The sequence below is a fragment of the Vespula pensylvanica genome, chromosome 1 (genome assembly GCF_014466175.1).
Source record: "Vespula pensylvanica isolate Volc-1 chromosome 1, ASM1446617v1, whole genome shotgun sequence".
Taxonomy (NCBI): Eukaryota; Metazoa; Arthropoda; class Insecta; order Hymenoptera; family Vespidae; genus Vespula; species Vespula pensylvanica.
In genome coordinates, this window is record NC_057685.1 from 19,197,779 (window position 1) to 19,219,332 (window position 21,554).

A 21,554-nucleotide genomic window follows, 5' to 3' on the forward strand; every position below is an offset into this window, starting at 1 on the left:
GAAGGAGAACGAGCAAGAGTCCCGTCGAGTGGGGAGAGTCGCCGCGCGGCTACGAGGAGGGGATACGATCCCCACCACTCCGTCGTCCATCAGTCGCGCCGAGCACGTCGTCGGAAGAGGTTCTTTCGCTTCGCGCGTCCTCGGAAGTCTACGACGCTTCGAGAATCGCGCGTTCTTCGCTCGCCTTTCGACGCCGAGTCAAGTCGGCCGGTTCGAAGCGTCCAGTTTGAAACGCGAGTGAGTGCACGGTTGCTTGATAAGTGTGCAGTGCGTAGGCAAAAGCGCCGTGCCAGTGAGTACGGTTGTGAGTTTTGTTTCGCTCGGTGTGGAACCGTGACGAAGAGTAACGGAATCGTATCGTCGAGCGTTGCGGGACAGGAGAGAGAGATATCGAAAGAAGGGATTATCCGGGAAATTTCCGAGTTCGCCTGGTCTGGTCGTCGTCGCGCGGTGAGAGAATCTCGCTGCCGTTTCGAAAAAGCGTCTTCTCGTTCGGCGTCTTTCCGCGTCCGTTTCTCGCGGTTCCTCTCGTCTCGGTGGTCGTCGTAGCTCTCTGCTTTACCGACCGACGTCGACGGAAGTGAGAAAAGGACGCGACGCTTCTAGCCGGCTACGGCGTCGTGGCATCGCCGCCGCCGCCGCCGCCTTGTTTTCTTCCCCTCCTCCTCCTCCTCTTCCTCCACGTCGTTGTTATCTTTGTTGTCGTCGTCGTCGTCGTCGTCGGCGTCGTCGCCGGCGTCGCGATCTCGACGCGAGTCGGATCGATGAGAAAGGAAGAAGGTATCGAGGACGGACGTCTAGCGCGCCGATGGATCCTCCTCGTCGAAAAGAAAACAGCGTGATCGTCGATCGGACGGACGCCTGGATCGTCCACGAGAATCTTTCTACGAAGGCACGCCGTTCCAGTTGTTCCAGTCGTTTCGACCGTTCCAGTCGTTTCGATCGTTCCGCCTCGACGGAATAGCCCGCGCGATTTTCCGCCGTTCGAATTCGGCGCTACTATTTTGTTTCTTTTTTTACTTTCTACACGTCCTTCGAAACGCCGTTAGTTATCCTTTCGCGCTTCGGTGCGTTGCCATGACGCGACCTTGACGTGCCCGAATTCTTTGGATATTTTTTTCGTGGGAAGGGAGACGACCGAGCCAGGACAAGGAATATTATTATGTATCCCAGTGCTGGAATCAACGCGGCTGCGGTGGCCGCTGCTGCCGCGAGGCATCCGGTGAGTACCAAACGATTTTTTACGTTTCTTTTCATTCTTTTTTTTCCATCTTTTTTTCCCTCCCTCCTCACCTCCCCTTTCCATAGACTCGAAGTTACCATTAGCATCGAAGTTATTCCACTGTAAGTATAGCCGCGAAGTCGACGGACGAAAGGAACGTTCTCTCTCTCTCTCTCTCTCTCTCTCTCTCTCTCTACCTGCTTCTCAGTTACAGTTTTCTACCTGCGCGCTCTGTGCCCGCCGTCGCTTCGGTTCCGGCCCTCCTTTCGTAGAAACGACCAACTTTTCCCATTTCGAGCTTTCCTTAGAAAATATTTTCTACGTACCTTCCTTTACCCATTTATCCTCTTATTCCATACGGTTTACGTACGATATACCTGCGTACCTATATTTCTTTCGTAATAGGAGTTTCTAATTGTACTACGAACCGAGTTACTTTGTAATCCCGCTCTCCCGTTTACTTATCGCGCTTTCGTCGGCTCGTTACGTCTCGCAGCTGTCGTCGACCCGTACTTTTACAACCCCCCATGAAAATTTCCTTCCTTCGAATACTACGACTTTCTTCTACCTGAGGAAAATACGAATATGTATATATGTATATATGTATATATACTTTGGGACGTCGTAAAATATCGAACTATTACGATCCACGCACGAGATTAGTCGATCGTCGAAAAACCTCTCGCTTGCCCTTTTTCTTTCTTTCCTTGTTTTTCTTTGCTTGCGTTGCTTTCTTTATTTATTTTTGTTCCCTCCCCTCTCTCTTTCCCCCGACGCACAACTTTTATTAATTATTTCCGCGCGTGTGACCGTTATCGAAGGCGCGAGAACTCTTTTAAAGGCCGCCTAGTTGTAACGCCATTTTTAATCGAGAAACACGCGTGTCTCTACGTGACTCCAGCGAGTAGCACCTATCGAGGGTTACAAAAGATCCTTGCGTATCGACTACGTGCTCCCACGCGAAGCAAACATCACGCCTTCGATATCTTTTTTCTTTTCGTCTTTTTTCTCTCCTCGCTCTTTCTCTCTCCCCCTCCCTCCCTCCCTCTTCCTTCTCTTTCGCTCGAATATCGTAGAGCCGGTTCGAATTCCTCTCGCATATGCGTTTCTCTTTACCGTAGCCTGCATATTTATCGAGCGACTCTCGAGATGATTTATATTCGTGATTTACATTGTTGTTAAGCTCGTTAACCTTGTCTCTCTTTCTCTCTCTCTCTCTCTCTCTCTCTTTCCAAGTACACATATTTGTACATACGTCTATCATATCGGATAAATTATATTTGTGATACAAACGACAGAGGAGAGACAGAGAGCGAAGAGGAAAAGAGAAAGAAGAATAAATTGTGTATAAAATATAATTTATGCGAGCTGGAAGAAGAAGGTCGTCGACGGAAGCAGCACGTTCCGTCGGACGGTTTAATTAAAATCGACGTTGAATCGCGCCTCTTTATTATTACTATTTTCTTTTTTTTCCTTTTTCTTTTCTTCCCGACTCGTAAAGGATATTTTTCCATAGGGGTCGCAGGTACCCTTCGCATTATAGCCGTTGTTATTAGGTTTGAGCGATTTGTTCATCGTAACTCGATCCAATCGAGGGGGACGGACTTGCTTGGTTTCGCGCGCACACATACGCGCTCTTACACACGGATAACCCTGCTCTTTCTCTCGATCCCTCTCTCTTTCTCTCTCTCTCTTCGTCGCACATACGTACACTGGCGATTCTGGTCACGTTCAGTGACGTAGACAGTGGGCCGCGTTACACCGATGCCTCGACCGTCCATATTCTATCGAGTTACCCTTCAAAGAATTCTTTTTAACGTACCAAATGGTTGCTCCTTCGTGACGCGACCCTCTTCTTTCTTTCTTTTTTTTCTTCTCTCTTCTTTCTCTTTTCTCCATTTTTTTCGTACGTATTTTTCGAAAAATTTCAAACTATAGCAAAGTCTAGTTTCGTCTTTACGACGTATCCGGATATTAATTAATTTCGTCGTAAAGAAATCCATGTACGTTATTTTAATCTCGTTTGCATTTGGCTTCCTCGGGCGGTCGATTATCGAGAGAGATTCCGAGAGATCGGGCTGTAAAACGCTGGAGAAAAGACGACGTCGCACGTGTTCGTCACGAGCGAGCGAGTTAACTCGACGCGCATCGTACGTACGTACGTACGTACGCATGTAGGAACGACTAGCATAAACGGCTCGCGTAAGCGACACGTGCTCGTGTCGACCCGGACGCACGTGTGCGGCTCTTTCCCGCCTCCGCCGTGCCATTTCGAGATATCGAGATGCGTGGGCGACTCGAGAATTCTCTTCTCTCCTCTCGCCAACGTTTCGGAGGAAGCTGCGTTACGTGTTTCTAAATTCGCCGATCGTCGTTCGAATTTATATTTATATTTTCAAACGATGTGCTCCTTGTTTTCTCCCCCCCCCCTCTCTCTCTCTCTTTCTTTTCTCTTTATTTTTTTCTCGCGTCATTTACAACGCGCGTTCGTATCGCTTCGAAAAATTAACGAACAACGTTCCTTGCGTATTGCGTTAGCGCGCGTTGGCGATCGTTCCCTCTTTACGCGACGATTTCATAATATTTCTATGAATAGGGAACGACGTGTAAAAGTGGTCGACGTTTCTTCGTCGTCGTCGCCCTACCTAGTACCACCGCGACGTAGATTCTATTGTGAAGCGCACGCGAAGGAACGACGACTGTGAGACGACCGACGGACGTTTCCCGTTCTTTTAATAGAATCATTGAAAGAGGACTTGCGGTGTTTTGACGAAGACGATATTATAGATCCAATTTCAACTACGGCAAATTTTTGGCAAGCGTTCGCGCGGCACGTTATTTGTATTGCGAGTAACTCGACGGACGAGCACCTTTGGCATCGGAGATTTGTTTTTGTCTGTGCCAAAAATACTGCAACTTTGCGCGGGTTACTCCGTGTTCGCAGGACGTTCTCGTAAATCGCAGGAAGATCGGAAAGATGGATGAATTATACGTATCTTTCTTGACTCGACATTTTCGAGGATGCTTTGCGAAGAAGGAAAGAAAGAATGAAAGAAAAACGTAGACTTTTAACGAGCCAAATCGAAGACGATCTTTGCGACCGCGCCAACGTAGACGAGATCGTTGGAGAGTAATTTTTCAAGCAGTCGTTTCCATTTACGGAAGGTGCGCAGCCCTACTTAAGAGAAACGTCGCGCAATCGTTTTCAAAGAAGCTTGAACCGGCTCGATAAAAGGGGAAGAAGCGTGGAACGAGAGTATAGATCTCTCCACCCTGCCCACTCCTCTCTCCGCCGGCTGTCCTTTCGCTTTCCAAGCTCGAGGAGAGATCGCTCGTTTACGCGGATTTTCAACGAAGCCTCGAGTACTTCTTTTACGAAAAGAAACGTGGGAGAAAAAGAAAGAGAGAAAAAGGGATGCGGGAGGGGTGGGGGGGGGGGAGAAGGAAGTGCGTGTATCCTATTTCGATCGAATCACCGTAGGATATTTACTTTCGTTCTTAAAACGACAAACAAAGGTTGATCGATTGGCACGGGACGTCGCGCGGAGAAATTGTGGATATGTCCCTCGTGTAAGTCCGTCGACTTAATAACGATAATCGTGGTTCGCGAGAGCGAAGAAATAAAAAAAAAAAAAAGGGAGCAAAGTCGGTCATTACTATGTATTATAATGGTGTTGTCGGGTAAGAGGGAGACTCCGATGGAATAATGAAAGCTTCATCTGGCCCCGTCCCTAATAACAGGCGTTACACCGGATGCGGCACGGCGATATTGTAGCACGTGGAGAGATAGACAGGCGCAGGCAGACGAGCACGAGCAGGCAGGCGCACGGGATATAAGGACGAGACGAAGGGAGGGTCTTCGTGAAAGGGTCCTCGTACCTTCTCCTGTCCCTTCGTGTCCTGTCCCTTAGCGCCAACGACGGAGAAAGCAACGTGAGAGAAACGTCCTTATATCGACTGCTATCCCTGCCAAATTTTATTTTTCCTCGCTATCTCCGTTTCGAATTCGATCGTCCATCGATTATTCTTCTTCTTTGTAAAGCGAGTTTAAATAAAAATAAATGAATGCACGAGTAAATAAAATCAAATGAAAATAAATATAAAAGAGAAGAAACACAGGCGAGTAATATACGCGAATATCGAATAGGAAAAATACACGTTGCATTAGGTGGACATTACATTCCGTAAATTCGCGCGCACGTTCGCGCGCAGCAGCGGAGCCCGGCTTTCGGCAAATATTGATACCTTTAATCGGCTTGTTTGCGCCGACGCGTCGCTCAAATGCACACGGTGTGTGCAGCTGAAAAAACTCGATGTGCTCGACAGACTGGAAGGTGTACGAGAATGTACGAGAGAGAGAGAGAGAGAGAGAGAGAGAGAGAGAGAGAGAGAGAGAGAGAGAGAGTGGGGAGGGGGGAGAAAGAAAATGCGATCGAAAAGAGAGAAGAAGAATCGGCCATCTTGCGTCCCTTATCGTTCGTTCGTTCGCTCCCTCGCTCGCTCGTCTGCGCGGAAATTCGACGAAAATTCCTGCCGATAAAGCGGCCCGTTTGAGACGCGGCCGAGCGTGTCAGACGGCCCGTTATTACCGGAATCGACGATGCGTGACTTCCGTTTCGGAAATTTTCCGATTTCTAAACAGAATCGGACGAATTATCCGAGAGAAACGTTATTCCTGCTGATTATTCTTCATTCTTATCGTACCTGTGCGATACGAAGGCCGTTTAACGAAGCATTCCAACGAGAATTCGAAATTGCCATCGATTTGTTCGACTCAAATTGTGCAAATATATATATATATATATATACTCTTTTTTATTTAGTAGGATGTGTCTTTTGAAATCTCATTTGTCATTTTAATTTATCGTCCGTACTACTAATGATACTCGAGTAAACCATCAACGCGGAAGGATCGCGAACGTATTTTAGAGAAGGAGGAGATAATGTCGGGTGACGTGGGCGGTGAGATCGAGGGCGCGCGAGCGTGCACGACGCAGAAATATGGAATCACGGGTGATATCTTGAGCGTCACGTCGTCCATTACGCCGATGCGGCCGGTAAATTTCACGCATTATACTCCCATTATACGTTTCCTGGGGCAGGAAAGGAGCGTGGAGAGGGTCCGGGGGAGGGAGGAACGCGATATATAGACTCGCAAAGCGTTACGATCCTACCCCTTCTTCGTTTTACTCTCGCCTCGACCGTAATTACACGTTACATGCCGCTTCGTCGACGTAGCGAATGAATATAGGGAGCCAGAAAACCTATGCGCGTTGCGCGTGTGTACGAGTTGATGTGTGTAAGCAGATAGATGGAGATAGATAGATTGACAGAGAGAAAGAGAGAGAGAGAGAAAGGCTCCACTCGCACGATCGTGTTTTAATTTCTATTTTACTCGGCTTCCTCGAGCCGCGCAACTCCGTCACTTTCTCTCTTCGCGTACTCATTATATGCGCTTTACAAAGCTTCGTTCGATATTATCGACACGGTGAGAGCGTATCGCGCTTGGACGACGGGCCGTCCTGCAAAACAGTTTAACTCTTTTCGTTTCGCTACGCGTCATCTTTAATGGGATTCGACGACTTTACGTTTCTGTTTTTTTTTCTTTCTTTCTTTTTTTTTTTCTGCGAAATCTTTCCTTCTCTTTTATTTTTGTATTTTTTCTTTTTAACGCAGCTGCACAGAGTTATTATTTCCATGAGTTTCCTTGTGTACGTGTATCTATGTTGGGTATTCTCTAATCGCGTAAGAGAAACCCTATATATAATACATATATACCTATATATCGAGCACTCGCTAACTGCTTACCCTTAATTGCCGCGCGCTTTACAGTAATCATGTTAATATCCGATAGCTATTAAGTAGGGTCGCTAGAAAACCAATAACGGCTGGTAAAGGGGACTTGGATGGTAATACCGTATCGTCGAGCTACTCAATTTACCAAAGCGTTATAGGCATAACGAATAAATCGATCCTCCAAAGCTTCGTCGACTTATTTTATTATTTGACAAATTTATCGCACGAAATACGACGATTACGACGTTATTTCTTCTTCTTCTTTTCCTTTTCCCCTTTTTTTCTTTCTTTGTTTCTGTTTCTTTTCTTTTCTTTTTTCTTCTTTCCCCCCCCCCCCCCTTTTTTTTTTTTTGATCAACCGATAAAACCATCCGATTCAAGCACCGCAAGTTTCTATAGTTCGGGAAAAAGGTCCAACGAAATTGCTTCTTCATCGTCGAAACTCACTTATCGCCGGTCGTGCATTATTAAACGTGGTCTTTCGACCAAGAGAATCGTCTGGTATCGATGATAATGGAGTAGTAGTAAGGTCGTTTTCTCGGACGGAAGACGGAAGAGATCGTAAAAGTTTAGTCGCTGTATGCACGATAAAAATTTGGAGGACACGCGGAAGAGTCAATCTCTCTCTCTCCCTATACATATATATATGTATTTATGTATATATGTATGTATGTACGTATGTATCCATGTTTATCTTTATTTTTGTCATAAAAGCGTGTACGTAAATGCGTACGTACATATTAGGTATATACGGCATCGACGAGAGCACGACGTTAAAGAAGATAAGCCGATCGTTTCGTCTTACGTAACCTAGTCGTCTCGTTTCTTCTATCTATTTCTCTCTTCCTTTCAATAAGACGCCCCGAGATAATTGCTTAATCGAAGAACAAAGTCTATGCTCGAAAGGAGATCCGTTTAATGAGCTCGATCGGTATTCAGAGACATTTAACTAACGAAAGCGTTGGGATTCTTTGAAAGAGGATTTTCTTTTAATGAAATTGCACCTTAATGACATTGCAAATTGATCGCTTTATTCGCGTTGGTATACATCTCGAGATATATTATAATGGATCGGGCAAACGAATGATTATTATCGTTGGAACGTTTTAGCGTTTTCCTCGATAATGGACAGCTGATTCGAAGGGGAGCGTAACTGCTGATTCGAGGGTGTCGATGAAAGGCAGAGAAGAAATACGGCGTGTCGACGATATTTGGTTGCAGGTGCTCGAGAATCGCATAATCCGAAGGGTAGCTAAACGAAACGAAACTAAACTAAACGAAACGAAACGGACGAACGGACGGATCGACGAGCGGCTGCAACTGTAAATCCCCCTATCTTGCCAAAATAATCCCTCGGCCGGCACAACAATGGCCAGAAACGAGCCCTCGAGCTCGAAGCGTATTACTTGGGTCCTCGGGGTGCCGTAAATTGGTTCGCTAGCAGAGAGAGAAAGCAAAGGAAAAGGGCTCCCGAGTAGAGTACCTTACCCACGTTCTTTCTCTCCCTCGTTGTTATCCCTTTTGGCCACCCTTCTGTTTTATCTCCTCTTCGGATGGACGAAGAAGAAAGGAGACGTAGTCGCTACTCGTGTTTCCTTCGAACCGCAAAAATCCGAAATCGCGTATATAACGTATCGCCTCGTTTCTCTTGCTCCTCCTTTCGCTACCCACGTACTCGCGTCGTGATTTTTCGTCTCGAACGACGATTCGAGATACGACGCCCGATAAACGCTCTTCTTTCGCTCTTGACCCTTCTTTTACGCGTCGAACCAACGCGAACGATCTCGAAATAGTTTGGCGAATCGTCTCGACGAGAGATCGATAGCTAAATATTCTCGGGACGATAAATTTTTATCCGTCCGTCGTCCGTACGGAAGACCTCTTGTCGGACGATTTGAAGAAATACATGGATGCGCGCGTCTACATCTACATTTATATTCCACGCGTGCTTTATTTGCCCCTCTTATATTCGTCGCTGCTTTACCCCATGCAACGATCGCGGTCGCTCGAAGTTTCAAGTATTTATCTTTCGACCACGCTTGGCTATAGATAGTCGAACGAACAGGGGAAGGAGAAGGAGGAGAGGAGGAGGAGGAGGAGAAAGAAGAAGAAGAAGAAGAAGACGATACTTTCTATTCCAGGCAACGCAACATCGAAGAGGTCTATCTACACGCTCGAAGCATAATCCATTGTGCCGGCTCGATTGTATTTACGTCTGCATACGTTTCGACTAGAATGGAAGATTCTCCTTTCTCCCTCCCTCCCCCTCTCTTCCGTTCTCTTGCACACACCCGTTTTCGTTGAAATAACTCTCGAATTACCTCGCATTCCATCGGCTGACATCGCTTATCTCCTCCTCGAGCTTCTCCTTTCGCTCGCACAACTTGGACGATCTTGTTCCTCTCGTCGTTGTTATCCTCCCATCTTCTCTTCGTCCTTCTCCATCACCTACCACGAGACCGTGGTTAAATCCGTCGCTTTTCCGAAGCGCCCACGGCAAAGGCAACTTGCGGCCACTCTCGTGGTTCTTTTTGCGGTTGGACTACCTCTCTTCGAGAGGTCCATCCACTCCCGCGATTTCTATCAGGGTAAAAGGGACTCGTTCCTCTTACCCTCGATCGACCAACGCGATTTCTCTCTCTCTCTTTCTCTCTCTCTCTCTCTCTCTCTCTCTCCCTCTCTACCTCCCTATTGGATTCGATTACATTACGCTCGCTCCTCTCTGCCCGAGGCTCGTTAAAACGAAAAAACTCTCGAATTCGACGAGCATAAAAGTCGTAGTCAAATCGGTAAGATCGAGCTGGATCGATTTTCGATCGATTTAACGCTACGGGCGAAAGAAAACATAGAGAAAGAAAACGTCAGAGGGAGAGACGAGTGGAAAGGACTTTGAATTTGTCCCAACAAGAAGTCGACTCCGCAAGAAGTCGATACCGCAGAAAAAAGGACATGATTCTCCTTGGAAATAGGAGGTAGAACTACGTCGACGATTTTCACGGCTCGTTAGTCTCGCCTTTATAAAATCGAAGCTCGTAAAAGGGAAGAAGGGCGCGTCCAAGGAGGCCCGTTGCACTCGATGGAATGCGCGAGAGTGTACATAAGTATTTCGTGCACGTTCCTTTCGAATAATGCCAGCCACTCGGCGAGGAGGATACGCCCGTATGCGTGCGCATGTACACGTACGTAGGTACATACACGAATGGCGATAAATACGCCTAACCGCTCTGTAAACCTCGCCCGTGGAGATCGCTGCGGAAAGAGAGGGGGAGAGAAAAAAAGAAATGGAAAAAAAGAAAGTCCGTAGAAGTCTCTTCGAGTCCAGTCTCTGACTGCCGTTGCCGTTGCTGCTGTTGGTTCTGCTCGTGTAGGAGAATGGCACTAATTGGCATTAGGCTTGGCAGTTTGTCGTGTATCTCCTCTTGCTTCCTCTCTCTCTCTCTCTCTCTCTCTCTCTCTCTCTCTCTCTCTCTCTCTCTCTCTCTCTCTCTCTCTCCTTTCGTTTCCACGACTCCTCTTCCGTGACTACGTACGGTATTCTATCCCCACCCTTTCTTCTCCCAGCATGTTCTTTATCTCCCTTCGTGCCGTAAAAGCGCCTCGAGGCAGGACCCACGATCGGTGGACGATGGTATTACTTATCGTCGTTGGCAGGAGGGCGCAGAGAGAAAGAGAGAGGAAGAGAAGAGAGAGTAAGTATTGGACGGCAGCGCGCACGCACTCAGGATACACTTAATGATTATCCTCGATCAGGCCGTTCTCGCTCCCGTCCGCGTATATAAAAGCCGCTCGAGCCATGGACGAGTTGGCTGACTGGCTGCCTGGCTGGCTGGCTGGCTGGCTGGCTGCCTGGCTGGCTGACTGCCTGCCTGCCTGGACGGCTTCTTTGTCCTTCGATCTTCGTGATTAAGTACGCCTTGTAATTTCTCACTCGAAGACTCCTCGATTATCTTTCGGGCTATCGGGTCGTTAAGAGCCCAACGACGTTGCCTCGACACGCACCGACGTCGATTCCACACGATTATTCTTCCTCGATATTTATTATCGAAGCAGAAAAATTGCGTTTATGAGCCTCGACTTGAAAGACCCTTCCGCTCTTTTCTAACGACATCATGCTGCGTGACATTCTTTATTTTATTTTCCCTTGGAACTTGCCGCTCGTTGGGAAAAGGGTCCGATCGTTTTTCGAGATCACTTCCAAATCCACCAGTTTCTGTTTTGTGGATTTTTTTAAATTTCTTTTCAAGATGGCGACAGATAGACAGAGAGAGAGAGAGAGAGAGAGAGAGAGAGAGTAGTTACGTGTAGCAACGTAGAGTATACGTACGTAGCCTTTTCGAATACGTCTGTCCAGCTGCCGGCACGCCGCTTTTCCGCAAATCCGCTGCGACGTGCAAATATTTGTTGGACGTTCGTCGTTCCTGATCCACCTCTACTCCTCTCTTCCTTCACTTCCAACTCTCTCGTTGCCTCTCTTAGGTCACCGTTGGCATGGATACCAATTGCAGAGCGAGAGAAAGAAAGTCGTCGAGCAAGAACGATGAGAAACGACCAAATATTTGATCGCGTAGCAAAGCGTGGACGCTAATCAGTACCGAATAAACGTACACAGGCGTACACGCAGACGAATTGGTATTAGGAATGTTTGTAAGAATTTCACACCGACTTCGTGCGTTTTCGAATCTCGAGATTTCCAATATACCGAGGTCAAACGATAAAAATTTTCAATGCTATCGCCGAAACATTTTTTCCTAAAGAAAAAAAAAAAAAAGAAAAGGAAAAAAAAAAGTCTTTAAAGGATCTTCCCTTCGTACACGGGATCTTTTTCTCAGATTGTAAAGCAAAGGTCAGAAAGGGAAGATAGGGAGAGAGAGATAGAGAAACGCCACGAAACTCGCATTGGAATCTCGACGCGAGTCTTCTCGACCGCACGGACGAATGGGAAATTGGCACGTAAACGGTGCGGAATTATTCACCGCTAATGGGAAGATGAATGTTGAAGATAAATTCGCTGCCAGGTAGTACCCGGCCATTAGGCTGTAGTTGCTGTGGTTTACGCTGGGATAATCGACTTTTCTTCTCCGTTTCGCTCTTCTCTTCGTCGACACCTTCCCCTTTTCTCTCTTTCTCTCTCTCCCTCCCTCCCTATATATATATATGTGTGTGTGTATATATATCTTTCTCTCCTTCCCTCTCTCTTTCGCTTATTTACAAATTAAGCTTACAAAGCTTGGCCACATCTTGCTCGCCCTTCGCGGCCGATTCAATGACTGCTCTCGACGATGAATCACCGCGAGCGAACGAACGAACGCGAGATGTTTGCGAAGTACACACGGTGCGGTTTTGCCTCGAGCGAAATACAGGAGAGTAATAGTGGTAGTAGTAATTGTAGTAGCGGCAGCAGCAGCGGTAGTAGTGGTAATAGTAGTGGCACTAGTAGTAGTAATAGTAATAGCAGTAGTAGTAGTAAATGGTTGACCCTCTAAGGCTCTAACGTCGGTATTATGCGAATCACAAGCGAGATTCGCGTCGGATTCGAAAAAAGTCGAAAATATCCATCGTTCTTGCGACCTTAATCGCGTTGGGCGTTCTTTGAAAGTATGTTCGTTTGTTTCTTTGCCACGCAACACCGACGATTACGAGTTTCTCAGTTGCAGCAATGAAATAATCTACGTATACGCGGAGAGAGGAGAGAGAGAGAGAGAGAGAGAGCGTTTAATCCGGTCTTCGACAGCGTTCATCTAGTATTCCAAGTACGTCGTTTGCCCCGAGCCCTACGAAGCGACGTCCCGCCCCTTAGGCACCCTTCGACATACGCTTTATCTCCTATTCCCTAACGTAACGCTCCCTTCGTGCTTTGCTCCGACGAGAAGGACGACGACAACGACAACGAAAGACTAGGACACACGGACGTCCCTATTATTTTCCACAACGAGGGAGATCGTCCGTGACCACTATACGGCTCCGTGATCGTGTATTCTTCTCCTCCCTTCTCTTTCTTCTCTCCCCTCGTTCCGTGATCGCTCGTAATTTTTGGAAGCCAGTCCTGGCCCCTCGAGGGGTTCAGGGCGCTAAGCCGAATTAACATAAGAGCGTGTGTGCAAACAGAGACGCGGTTCGTAGGGTGAATAAGAGAGTGAGAGAGGGAAGGAAGGAGGGAGAGACACGGATAGATAGAGAACACGAGTAGGGAGCGAGAGAGCGCGCGAGCATGGTGGGAACACGTGTCTCATACGGAGATAGTTAATTACTCGTTTGTGCACACGGTGACTATCTCGTTCTCTCTCACACACACATAGACGCGCACGCACACAAAGAAACACGCACAAGCTCTTTCACTCGCTCTTTCCTTCTCCGTTCGTTCCGCTCGACGGGATATTAGCGTGGAAGAGAGACGGAGGATGACTCTGAAACGACATCGGGCGTACGACGAGGAAGATGAAGAGGGAGCGAGAAAGACAGCAGATTCCTGTTCCATCGGACCGTTGAGACCTCTGCTCTGAGAGCTACGGAGGTGCTGCTGCACTGCTGCTGCTGCCACCGCCGCCGTCGCTGTTGCTGCACGGTGGAGCCGGGGGAAGAGGGCACGAGAAGGAGGCGAAAAACGAGGATGAGGTTAATGATATACATGGGAGCTACCGTATACCACTACCGGCTCGATCCCATCTGCGGCTGCTTCTCTACATCCCTCTTCTTCCTCTCGCTCTCTCGCTCTCTTACGGGTCTTTATGATCTCACAGTACGTCTCCGCTTCCATTCTCTTCACATTTTATCAGCCAGTACAGTTCTCGCGACTCGGAATAATCGCTCGGTATACTATCGCTCAAAGTCCTTCTCGGCGAACTCTTTGTCTCTTTTATCCTTCTTATTTAGTTTTTCTTTCTCTCCGTTTCTACTCTCCGGATATCGAATTTTCCGTGCTGGTATTAGACGACACCGGCTGAAACTCGACTAATTGCGAGCAATTAAGAAACGATTGAGTCTCTACTTAATTCGCTCATTGGTACTATTGAGGGAACGACGGAGAGAGAGAAAGAGAGAGAGAGAGAGAGAGAGAGAGAGAGAGAGAGAGAAAGAGAGAAACGGAGAATTGTCAAATCGTGATTGAATCGCTTTTTAATTACTTACAGTCGATTGGAACCCAAAGTTGTTACTGTACGTTTACAAGCGGAATCTAGACAGTGCTTAATCTACGAATATTTAAAATTACGAATTAATCAGTTTTATATAGGTATACAATATAACTGTGTATGTACATATATATATATATATATATATATATATATATAGAGAGAGAGAGAGAGAGAGAGAGAGAGAGATCTGTTTTATTCCGAACGTTTGATTGCTGCTTCAACAACCGAGAGACCGATCGTTTAAGGGGGTAAAACGACGAGACTAGAAATACGGGAAGGGTGGACGACGTAGTTAGTATGCATGAGAATATCGGTGTCTAGCAACTAGAGCTTCGTAGTTTCTCGTACGTACGAATAATATTGGAATTCGCTGCCACGTAGCGAAAGTCTGTCGCGTGCTCGAGCGACTCTATCCAAAACGATTTATTCGATATATAACCCGTTATTGAATTACAGATACGAATTCGACCGAGCAAAAGCCCGAAGTAGGTCTCACTCTTTTGGAATGTTATTTCCTCGATTTATTTGCGATCGTTAGCGTTTTACATCGTTACTCGCGCGACGAGACGAGTCAGGAATAAAATTCCACAGAGGACACGGATATATTTTATCGGACTTTTCGTTTTTATATCTTTTATTTCTTTATCAGTTTTATTTTTTTCAAGTTTTCTTTTTCTTTTTTTTCTCTCTCTCTCTCTCTCTCTCTCTCTCTCTCTTTTTTTTCAAGAATCATTTGTATCAGTCTCCGACGCCACTGTCGCCGAATCGTTTCTCCTTTTCGTTGTTTCTCTCTCTCTCTCTCTCTCTCTCTCTCTCTCTCTCTCTCTCTCTCTCTCTCTTCCCTCGAATACTTTACAGTGGTTCGGAGATCTACGAAGACGACGAGTTGGAGGTAGTAACAAAAAGAAAAAGAAAAAGGAAAAAAAAAAAAGAAAGAAGTAGGGTCCTCACGTTGGGACCTTGTCGGGTACCTACATTAGCTGCAGCTTGTTCGCAGATAAAGGCAGGCACGGCTCTTAAAAACGGCCGGTCGACCAACGAGATAGCTTCGATAATGGCGCGACATCGCGGAGACACGAGGGTACATTTTTTCTTTCCTTTTTTCTCTCCCTCTCTCTCTCTTTTTCTCGCTGTCCCTTCTTCTTGTACTTTTTATTTCTTTGACCGGAGTGAGATGGAACGATCGTGATTCGAGAAACAGGATAAACGGCGCACTCGTGGAGAAAAAAAAACAGAAGAAACGAGTATAATCCGTGGGCGATAACACCAACATTCTCTCTCTCTCTCTCTCTCTCTCTCTTTCTCTCGGAAACTCCTCGCGAACGATATAATTAAGATCGAATCGAGTTTGTTCGCCGCTCGAAAGTTCGTCGATCCCTTATCGAATTTAACACCCGTCGAGTATTTCGAGGCAAATCCTCGTCTATCTTTATCTCTTTCTTTTCCTCGTTAATATCCGTAATAGCTCTCGAGGAAAGAAACGACATCGATTTCTTCGTCTCTCTTTCTCCAAGCTTTTTACTATCCAAAGAGAGGGCGTTAAAGCACGCGTTACCTCCCCAGGGGTTTAGGACTTGATCATAGAAATCTTCCATTTATGAGCCGCAAAACAGATCGTTGGGAAAAGAGAGAGAGAGAGAGAGAGAGAGAGAGAAACGAGCAAGTCCCCATGTAGACAGAGGCCAGAGAATCACGATTTAGATGCTCTCGAGTGATTTGGCCGCGTGCTCGAATTTCATTGCCTCGAAAGGGCCACCCTAGAGGAGGGTAAAGCGGAAAGAAGAAGAGGGACGTACTCGAGGGGTTGAGACCGTAATGACGCCAGATAACGAGATTATCGCGAACCAAACGTGTAGGGTGGGAATAAGTGCGGCCTCTGGAAATTTCATTTCGACGCCACTGTGCCCCTCGTAAAAGAAAAAGAGGAAGGAGAGAGAGAGAGGATGCTATCGCTCCCGAGAGATCGAAAAGGGTGGCATTGTCGTAAGCGCGCTTGGGGAGTAAGCGTAGAGAAGAAGGGCTTGGAAAGGGCTCTCCCGACCCTTTTACAACTCCCTCAGCCGTTCAGTTTGACGGTAATTGTAACATATTCGCCCCCTTCTCCGAAGCAGTCAAGCTTGACGCGAAGCTCCTTTAGATCGTTGGATCGTCCTCGACTAGGTTCAACGAGATGAAAAAAGAACCTACCGCGTAGGACTAAAAAGGTGAACTATCACCTTCAGAAAAAATAAAAAAAAAAGAGAGAGAGAAAGAAAAACAAATCTCTCGTATCGATCTTTCTGCGCTATTAACGATCGTATCGTCGGAAATGGTTCGTGTACGTTTTCCTAGGCAGATATTTATCTTGGAGCGCGACGAGAGAGAAAAGAAGAGGAAACGGTAACGGAAGAAAATCAGTAAAGATCGCAGTTCGAAGTTCCCTCCGAAAAGTGTGTCGTTTTCTATAGGGGGTAGGGCGATGGTGTAGTAGAGCTCGTAAAGAAGCGAGCGGTAACGTTGATGGCGATGCCGTTGATGGTGGTAGTAATAGCGGTGCCGGTAGCGGATGGCGGAGTGCAAAAACGGAGTTTATGACTGTAACAGATTAGGTGGCCGAACTAGCGTAGGGTGGTTCTTGCCGCGCTTCCTATTATCGCAGAGCTTTTGTATTACCGTGCTTTTGTCAGGTCCCTTTTTCTCCTTCTCTCTTTCTCCGTCGCTCTCGCTCTCGCTTTCTCTGACAGCTCGATGGAAAAGGGGTGCGGAAGGAGACGAAGCGTAAGAGCGAGAGAGCTCGTAAACGCGAAGAGAAGCGGGGATAGGGGGTGGCTCGAGAGGCAGCGAGCCACGACAGTTGGCCGATATTTGAGCTCCCTTTGTGTCGCTAAAGTACCGCGCCCTATTGCCGTGCGCCTCGTCGGACTTTTCGCTTCGTGCTTTTATCGCTGCTCTCTCTCTTTCTCTCTCTCTCTCTCCCTCTCTCTCTTCCTCTCTTTCTCTCTTTTTCTTCCGCTTTTTCACAGCGACTCTCGACGTACCATCGTCGCTGTAGTAGACTCGCTCGTGGGGCGGGTGGAAGGTAGCGAAGAAAGGAAAAAGAAGAAAAAAGGACAGGAGTAGGTTCGACCAGTAATTACCCGCTCGGTCCAAAACGGGAGGAAGCGAGGTTCCTTTGTTTGCTCGTCTTTGCCTTCCGTTCGTTTAACTCCCTTCTACACCTCATCCTTTTTCTTCCCTTCCAACTTCTTACGAATGCTCCATTTTTATTTCCCTTTGACGCGTACGCCTTTCCCCGTTTTTCTTCGGCCCCTCTTATCGTCGCTCATCTTCGTTCGTTGTTTCGTTACGATTCGGACAATTTATGAGCTCGTAACGTTTCATTAAAACGAACATTTTCCAGCGCCAACGATTTCCATGATATTCCGAAAGGAAACACCGGGTATATGCCTCGTAAGTTTCGGAAGGAAGAAAAAAGAAAAGCAGGAAGAAAAATTTAATGGCGATGGCACTCACGCGAACGTAAGCGGGAGCGAAGCGGTTCTCTCGGTACTTTATTCCTCAGGCTCTTGACATTTAACTTCCCTCGTAAAACGTGCACGCACGCGATGCCGCTTCTTCTATTCGTTCCTTTCATCGCGCACCTCTTTTCCCTTCTCTCTCTCTCTCTCTCTCTCTCTCTGCTTCTCCCCGCGAGATTCGCCCTTTTGTGCGATTAACAAACCTCCGAGCTCATCGCCGATAGTTATCGCGATCCTCGTCTCGTCGCTTTCCAGGACATGCGAGTCCTGAGAGACATATTTTTCCTTCTCTCTCGCGTATCTACGTACGTACGTTCCTATCTACTACGAAAGTTCTTCCAGCTGTTATAAAGATACACACGTATATGTACACGTAGTGTATATATATATCTTTATATATATATACATATATATATATATATGTATGTATCTTTTTTCTCGAGCAAAACATTAGCTCTCTTTGAAAATGAAATTCAAACTCTCCCTCTTGCAGCTCGCGTGAAACGCCGAAAGATTCTCGCGATGACAGTTATTTCTTTCTTATTTTCCGGAATTACTTTTTCTCTTTCGAAAACGAGTTCCCTTATCAAAGAAACAAGTCGAGAGAGGGAGAGAGAGAGAGAGAGTGAGAGAGAGAAAGAGAGAGAAATGCCGGTGGCATCGCGTTATTAAGTCGAGTCGAGTGGTCCCGCAGCGCATGGAACAGCTGGTCGTCCTTTCTCTCTTTCTCTCTCTGTCTCTTTCTCTCTTGTTCCGTGTGCTCAATCGCGCGTACGAAAGCGCGATGCAAAACACGCGCGTAAACAGAGCCGTGCACTCTCGAACAAGAAAGAGAATAACGTGTATAGAAGCGTACACACGTATGGTTACACACCTACGCGTCGTATGCGTCAGAGAAGGAGGGAGAAAGAGAGAAAGAGAAAGGGACAAAGGTAGCACTTATCCACGTATCCAGGTACGCGGTGTGACGTTATTTCACGAGAGAGCACCGATCGTATCGCCTTAATTGCTCGCCGGGTTAAACTGCCGCGGCCACCTCTTATCGGCGGATCTGCACGAGCGCTCGCCGTGCCCGTGCGAGGCTCCCCTTTGTATCTCTCTCTCTCTCTCTCTCTCTCTCTCTCTCTCTCTCTCTCTCTCTGTCCATCCGTCCGTCCGTCCGTTTATCTATGCGCGTGTTTGTGTACGTACCTACGTACGTTGCGTGTGTGCACGATTCACGTATAGACGAACAAACACGTATGCAACTCGTACACGCAAGAGGGCAGGAGTTTCGTTCACGCTGTCACGACCGATCGGACAAAAAAGCTGATCCGATGGACGTACTACGATCTTCGATGGAAGCTCGAAAGGGTACTGCCTGGTTTGGAAAAAAATGCTAATATCGATCCCCGAGAGGATGCGGGCTTCGATTCGTTCGTTCTTCCAGACGCGACGAGCGCGTCGATGCGTGTAATATCGCGATTTGTTAATTTTAACTAACGAGAACGATTTTATATCTTTATCGATTCTTTTTTTCTTCCTTTACGCGATCTTGGAATATACGAACTTTCGCGTCCTTCCATTACATATCGAGTGTTTCGTTTCGGCTAATGCTCGTTTCTTGTTCCGCTTTCGAAACGGGCAACTATTATTTACAACTTTGTTAAAAGCATTTATCATGAGAAACGCGCTCGATGAGTCGTTACTTTTGTTAAGCAGATACATTTAAAAGCGGTTACCATTCGCGACACGCAACATGATTACATATGTGTCTCTCGAAACGAGTAGCTCGTTTTCAAGGCTGGAAAACGATAGGCTAACATGCTGCGAGTGTACGCGTTCTTACGTACCTACGTGAATGTAGATAAGTGAGTACACCCACGGTCGACGAACGCACGCGCGCGAATACAAAGTATCGAGAGCTCGATTACCGGACATAGAAAACGTCGACTCGTACTTTATTAGGAGCGTACCACGATACCGATTAATTCGATCTTAAATCACGTCGATCTCGAGTTTTTTTCTCGATCGTTTCGAGGAGTGAACTCGAGGAGCCAGCGAAGCTGATAAGAGAGAAAAACGGGAGATTGGATCGAGCGACGAGCTCGTTGGCAACGTTTGCATCTCGCGTCCATCTTTTAACTCGAAATTATACAAAGAGAAAGAGAGAGAGAGAGAGAGAGAGAGAGAGAGTTACACATGCATATATATAGAGAGAGAGAAGAGAGACGACTCGATCGCCAATAAATCGTGACGCAGATATCGAACATTTTTGTCGCGATCTCGAAATCCCGTCCCCGTTACCCTTTGTCCTTCGCGATAGAATCGAAAGGATCACGCGTCGCGATAAGAACGTACGATCAAAAGGTTGGATTAATTGTAACAGGTAGGAAAAGTTGGACCGAACGTAAATCAATTTAATGGACGATTAGCGATCGCGAAGGTCGCGGGGCGCGAGATTAAAAGGAACGAAACGTAAAGTACGGAACGTCGTTAACGACGTCGGCTACGACGCGACGAATACGACGTCCACGACGACGGTAGAAAACTCGAAGCGCGTGCAAGAGCGTGCCGCAATCTCGCATAGCGAAGAATTACGAGCGATAGAATCTCGTTTCTCGTTTCTCGTTTTGCGGTAGTCGCTCCATCTCCGTCTCTCGGTCGTTCGCATTCGTGCTCGCTCGATCATTACGCCATGCATTATTTATGTCATTCCCCGTTCCGGACACAATGTGGGTCCACGAATCAAAATGCATTGCTTATGTAAATGTCGGTCGTGCCCCGCAGTCTTCGCGGGGTGAATTCGCAGTCTGCTTCGAGGAATAATCATAATGATCAATAAGATACACCACCGTCGACGAGGCGTGCATCGTTTCCTCGTGTTTCTGCCGTCGAGTGGATGGAGCTGGAAGAGGGAGTACCATCTCGCCTCGAGCTCATGCAAATCTTGAGGCGCATTGTCTGTTGATATTAGGGGAACTGTTATCGCGTTGCATAATTTTCGTCTTCGCTCTTGCTCGTGTTTGTCAAGTCGGTATAGCGATCGGTTTGCATTTCGGAGTCGATCTCCCGCCTCTTGTTTTTCTTATTTATTTATTTATTTATTTATTCGCTCGCTCATCCATCATCCGTCAATTTTTTAAGTACCGTCGCGATTAAATCGTACAACGTGTCCAACGTGTTCGATCGCCGCGTCGCCGGGCCGCGCTAGACGCGCGCGTTCACTTTCGAAACGAAATTTGAATTTTACGAGCGCGCGTAAATCAAGAGTCGACGTACGCGCGATAAAGTCCGAAACTCCGTCGTCTTTCCTCCTATTCGTATAGACGAGATCGTAAATCTTGCGATAATTCGAGGACGATTCGATTTTTATTTTTTAGGGTCGTCCTCTTTCGAAACGCTCGTCCTCGCCGCGAGTCCGCGACTTCTCCGAAGGAGGACGAGAGCCGGTTTCCAACGATTCCGGTCGAACGTGCGTCGAATGAGACGTCGAATGACGATGCGACGACGATTCGAATCCTACCGAAAGAATACATCGATCTTTCAGGTTGACGAGAAAACGAGACGAGTGAGAAAGAAGCTATCTTCGCGGTCATAGGGCGATTGCGGTCGATCCCGGTCGTCCGGTGGTTTCGAGTCCGCGCCGCGAGTCGGTGCTGTTCTTCGCACCGCAAAACCACCGGACGGTTCTCGAGAAGCGCGCAAAAGCTTCTCGAGGAAACGACTCGTTTGCCTCGTCCGTTCTCGCTTCGAGTACCCCGTAGTACGTCTATGTATCTACCTGTTTTATAATTCGTAAAAACTAAGACGGAAAGAGTGCGATGAGAATCGTTATACTCGGGGGAAGGGAATCGATCGGATCGATCTCTCGATCTCATTAACGTTCCAAGACTTCATCGAAAGCTCGTATCGCGCGATTGTCTCCGA

General features: G+C 47.1%; 1 protein-coding gene across 5 annotated transcripts in view; it reads left to right on the plus strand.

Moving 5' to 3' along the window:
- Positions 1-933: 933 nt before the first annotated feature.
- Positions 934-21,554, plus strand: part of LOC122633675 (protein groucho-like) — an 83,240-nt gene continuing 62,619 nt past the window's right edge. For all 5 annotated transcript variants that reach the window (XM_043821856.1, XM_043821887.1, XM_043821876.1 and 2 more), the window contains exon 1: positions 934-1,222. In XM_043821856.1, coding sequence (XP_043677791.1) covers positions 1,163-1,222 — 60 coding nt within the window. In that variant the 5' untranslated portion in view covers positions 934-1,162. The remainder of the gene's footprint in view (positions 1,223-21,554) is intronic.